Here is a 4,954-nt window from a genome sequence, read left to right as displayed (position 1 = left end):
TATACTAATTTATTATAAGATTTATTATATAAGAGCTAACAACAACGTCATTGATATATTTAAAAAACATATGTTTATAAAGATTTCAAATATTTTGTTGTATTCTGCACAATGCGCGAGTATTCATCTAGTGTTGTATTAAGCAAGCTGAAAAAGTACTATTTCTAAAATTCAAAGAAAATCTAAGAAAAAAAGATGCCACAAGATCAATTAAAACCAAAGTAAAAAATATACACAATGTAGACTTTATAAATATTACAAAAGTTATAATCGAGTTCATTATAGAAAGGGATGATCATCTCTATATTCAAAATTAGAACTAATTAGATAAATCACCTCTAAATATCCTTAACTTGAATAAACTTTTAATCTCACTACGATTTGAAAAAAAAAAGATCCAAACATCCATGATATCTGGTCTCATGAAAAATATTTCTTCAAAAAAAAAATATAATTCAAGTCCCAAAAATGAATGTTTTCTACAACCCTGAAGCCACAAAAGCTTATATCTTTCTCTTGTTGCTATAAAATACCATACCACTGCAAAAGTTATCACAAGAGTTATATGAACATTCCAATTTGGAGAGGTCTCAAATCCCAAAAGCTTCAACATTTAGGTGACCTGCTGTTGAAAAAAAAAACATTCAGAATCACACTTCCACTGTTTCCACACATAATATAACATGTACAAATTGTTGAAAGCATCATATCAAGTTACCTATAGAGGATGCAACAGCGAATAATCTTCAAGAAATTTTTGTTCTGTAACAGCATCATTTTCATTTGGTGGTGTCAAAAGCACCACCAGTGCCTGTAGTTTTACCAAATAGTTAGCACTTCCATCAGGAAAAAAAATTTATGATTTTTTAGCTAGAAAAAAAAAGGCGGCATAGGTCTCACCTTAATTCTGCTTGAAGGAATAGTCGCCAGTTTTATCAATGCTTCCTTTAATTTTGCACTGCTGTTTATAGTCGGCAGGTTATATCCGCCTTCAGCAGCCACAATGATCGTAATCTATACGATTAATGGGAACATGACTTAATCTGGTAAGCTATATATTATTGTTTCTTTTTGACTTAATGCAGAAAGAACAACTTACGAGAGAAAGAAGCCAAAAGTACTGACCACAATATACTCGTTACGGAAGTCTTTATATATTTGAGTTGTTGCATGTTGCTTTCCGATGTTGTTGATTTTGACTAATGTCTCCACAGCAAATTTACCCCTTTCTTCAATACAAAGTTGATTAAATTGGTTCTCAACTTCGTTTATGCTCCTTTTCGTATACACCTAAAAAATTAAAATACCAAAATCCAAACATTAATTCAATGTTCTAAAAAAGTAATTAATTTTAATGACGCACTTTCGTGCTACATAAATGGTCTACAAATATAGTTTTGCTACATGGATGGTAAGGTGTTGTTTCTTTATTACTTGATGGGGATATGATATTTTTTGACATAAACGAGCTTTAATGAGTCAAGCACTTAATCTCAAGAAACAGACATGATTGTTTCGTTTTGACTTATTATGGACATGCCTTAATGGATTAAGCGAAAAAAAAACCTAGCTTAATGTACTATTAAGTCTCTAGCCATTGACCTAGACATTTGTCATTTTTCCATTTTCCTCTTAATCCTCCCATGATAAATTGATGAATATTGTGAATTTTGTTTTTTGGAATGTAAGAATAAAATGACCATTTAATCTTGATTGATTCGGTATGAAAAAGAAAAAGGCGTTATGTATACAACACTTAAGAACTTATATCCAAATAGACATCATTGTTCATTCAACCACTTTACACAAAGGCATTTATGAGGAAAAGAGAAACGACCCTGAATTTGATGAACTATATATGAATATTTTTTTACTTAATCTAGAAAGAACAAGTTAAAAGAGAAAAAAAATAAGGAAAGGCGATAGAGAAGTACATACAGAGGAATAACCAGAGATGCAAAAATCAGGATGTCGAAGTAGAGCTAGTGTTGTCTCTGAAACCAAAACCAAATCATTTTAAACATTAATAAAAAAATCATACAACTAATAAAGACTTAAGATTAATAGAACTTTTGCCTAATTTTATGATAAATATAACTGACAATGGGTCGACTTAGAATTTGGTTCGAGTTCAACCCATTTATTAAACTTATTGAAAATCTCAATCTGACCCAATTATACGATATACCCATATAATTACATGAAAATGACCTATGTTCATTTATGAACATTGGTGATTTCATGTTCATCTATGAACATATGTTTATAAATGAGCATGAGTCATTTTAATGTGGTTATGTGATATAATTTGATCATGTAAACATCATTCATTACCTTGTAATAAATAGCTCAAGCCTACGGAGCTCAAGCCCTCCGGGCTGTATCTATTAGCTGTCTTAGCAATCCGATTGAGATCCTTTTGCAGTGATCTACTAGTACCCGACAATCCAACCTTAAAAATACAATGTATAACAGCTACTCATTACAAAATTTGAATTTGTAATTGAGGTTATGGAGTAGATATAAGTAATTGTCGAAAGAGCATAATACCTGAAGCTTCAGAACACTTTTTCTCTCGGTATTAAAAACCACTAAGCAGAAGGCCACCACCGTAAGAATGGAACCCAACATCATCATGGAGGCGCCAAAACCTAATTCATCTCCAACCGATGGTTGAAGTCCAACCGTTGACCCAACTCCACTGGATGCAGCCAATGCAGTGCAACTATGGTTATGATCGTTATCTTCCAGGCTTCCAATTCCCCCGATTACATTTTCCCCTTTAGGCTTAGGGCTCATAAAGAAGCATTCAACTCTCAATTTGGGGGAATATCTGATCATCTTGTAAGAAGAGTAGTTCAATTTGAAAGCAAAAGACAACTTGATTGGTAAAGAGCGAAGTGGAGGTGAACGGAATGTCTGTTGGAACAAAGGGTTGAAATTGAAATTGGGTTGTAGTTGGAAAGCTACATTCGCCATGAGAGGATGTTGGAGGGAGTAGGATCTGATATGGGGGAATTTTGTGGTGGTGAAAGGATGAACTTTAACACTGTGTTCCTGAGTTCAAAAGAAATGACAGGAAAATAAATATTTTATGTGTTCCCAGGTTGAAAAGAATAGAAAAGAAATTACAAGTTTACAATTAGAGAAAATGCTTACGAGCCCAACAAGTTTCCAGTCCGTTCAAAAACCCCCAATAATCATGTTTTGTCTGTTCAAGAAAACTCAATGAACTTAACCTTTTGTCTAAGAAAACCCAACTAAGTTCTACTTTTATTAAATTCTATGAAAGTCAAAGAAGAGAATGACTTATTATCATATCCGGAAAATGACTTGTCAGACCAACGAAGTTTCCAATCCGTTCAAAAAACCCCAATCATGTTTTGTCTATTGAAAAAAAATCCAACAAACTTAACATTTTGAACAGATAAAACATGATTGTGGTTTTTTGAACGGTTTAGAAACTTCGTTAGGCTTTTTTAGACAAAAGGTTAAGTTCGTTGGACTTTCTTGAAACGACAAAACATGATTGATGTTTTTTGAACAGTTTGGAATCTTCCTTGGGCTTGTTAGTCATTTTCCCTTTACAATTATATCTTTAGACTGCAAATACATCAATACATAATGCCCAAATGTATGTTGGATATGATTATGGGCATCTAAAAGAAAGTTATAATCAATCTGTGTTGATCCAACCAACAATAGTATATTTAGCATGAATTATGTCAATTAAACCCATAAAGCAAATTGAAAGTTGTAACTAGTTGCAATCATATGGGATGAACATAGTATTGAACTACTACTGAGTATTGATCATGAGAATTCATTAGTAACTTATCCAACACGATCACCAACGTTTTCTCAAAATTACCATTGAACGTTAACGTTTATATGTACTTAGTAGCACAATCAAAATGCGACTTATAAGAAAGAAAAAAAAAGGATGTTATTACCTCAGCAAGAAATCGATGGAACAGAGTAGAATTGGGTTTTAAGAAGTAACAAAGGTTATAACTGACTCGTCTAAGTATAAAGAAGAATTAATAATGAAATATGCAACAACGTACCTGTGGCAGGGATGAAGAAGGCACAGTGGCTTGGAGGCTGGTGGTGGAGCGGAGAACAATGGCGAGGAAGAGAGGTTACGCTATGCTGGCTTGAGAAAGATACCTAAAGGGTAATTAGGTAAATGTTCAAGATTTAGATCAACGATAGATATCTTTCTCCCCAAATCTCCACACTTTGGGAGGAAAGATTTTCATAAATCTTTTTTTTTTCTTTACAAAATAAAATGCCAAGGAGCATGATTTTCCTATTTCTTTCCAATTTCTTTCGCTCCTCTCGTTTAATTGAAATCGAGAATGCAACAAATAGACCAAAACCGAAGGATGGGCTCTAGGGGCGGTCACAAAAATGTCTAGCAGTAGTGACACCCAATTTTTTTTTCCAATCATTTTGCTTTACTTTTAGACCTATAGACTATCGTAGTTGCACATAATTTTTTTAGTAGTTGCATCCTAATACAAAAATAAAATTTCAATTTTTTTACCCTTCTAAGATGAAATCGAGTAGTTGTTGGGACCACCTCGGGAACCCTTTACATCCGCCACTGTTGTGGTTGACAAATTCAACAAAAATCAGACAACTTGTTTATTATTATTATTATAAATGAAGCTTTTAATTATTGTCTATAGCTTTTAGTTTTGTTATATCAACTTTTTAATATGATGGAGAAGGCCGCCCTCTTTTCTTTTCCGCATTGATCCTTATTTAGTACTACATCTTTTTTGGGGTGTATGGCTTTGGTAGAGCATTAGGCTTTTAACCTAATGGTCGCCGGTTCAAGCCCCGACATACCCAAACCTAACTTGCACTATAATATGAGTAAGGATGTCTAGTAGCGCAAAGATAACTCTTTTTCCTTTAGATTAGTGGCGCTGTGCCATCTTTGATC

General features: G+C 33.3%; 1 protein-coding gene across 4 annotated transcripts; it reads right to left on the bottom strand.

Moving 5' to 3' along the window:
• Positions 1-203: 203 nt before the first annotated feature.
• Positions 204-4,379, bottom strand: LOC111918876 (uncharacterized). 4 transcript variants are annotated; one of them, XM_023914488.3, is made up of 9 exons: positions 4,068-4,376; positions 3,160-3,211; positions 2,551-3,057; positions 2,335-2,452; positions 1,939-1,994; positions 1,126-1,290; positions 901-1,014; positions 719-811; positions 204-622 (listed from the first exon to the last, which is right to left on the bottom strand). In XM_023914488.3, exons 3-8 carry the CDS (start codon positions 2,977-2,979, stop codon positions 719-721), a joined length of 975 nt encoding a protein of 324 aa, XP_023770256.1. In that variant the 5' UTR covers positions 2,980-3,057; positions 3,160-3,211; positions 4,068-4,376; the 3' UTR covers positions 204-622. The 4 variants fall into 4 exon arrangements, 3 of the variants coding, with proteins under 3 accessions (XP_023770256.1, XP_023770255.1, XP_023770254.1); XM_023914487.3 differs by lacking the exon at positions 3,160-3,211 and having other exon boundaries at positions 204-625; XM_023914486.3 differs by lacking the exon at positions 3,160-3,211.
• Between the last annotated feature and the right edge of the window lie 575 nt (positions 4,380-4,954).

The sequence above is a fragment of the Lactuca sativa genome, chromosome 2, assembly GCF_002870075.4.
Source record: "Lactuca sativa cultivar Salinas chromosome 2, Lsat_Salinas_v11, whole genome shotgun sequence".
NCBI lineage: Eukaryota > Viridiplantae > Streptophyta > Magnoliopsida > Asterales > Asteraceae > Lactuca > Lactuca sativa.
This window is presented reverse-complemented; position numbering and strand designations above follow the sequence as displayed.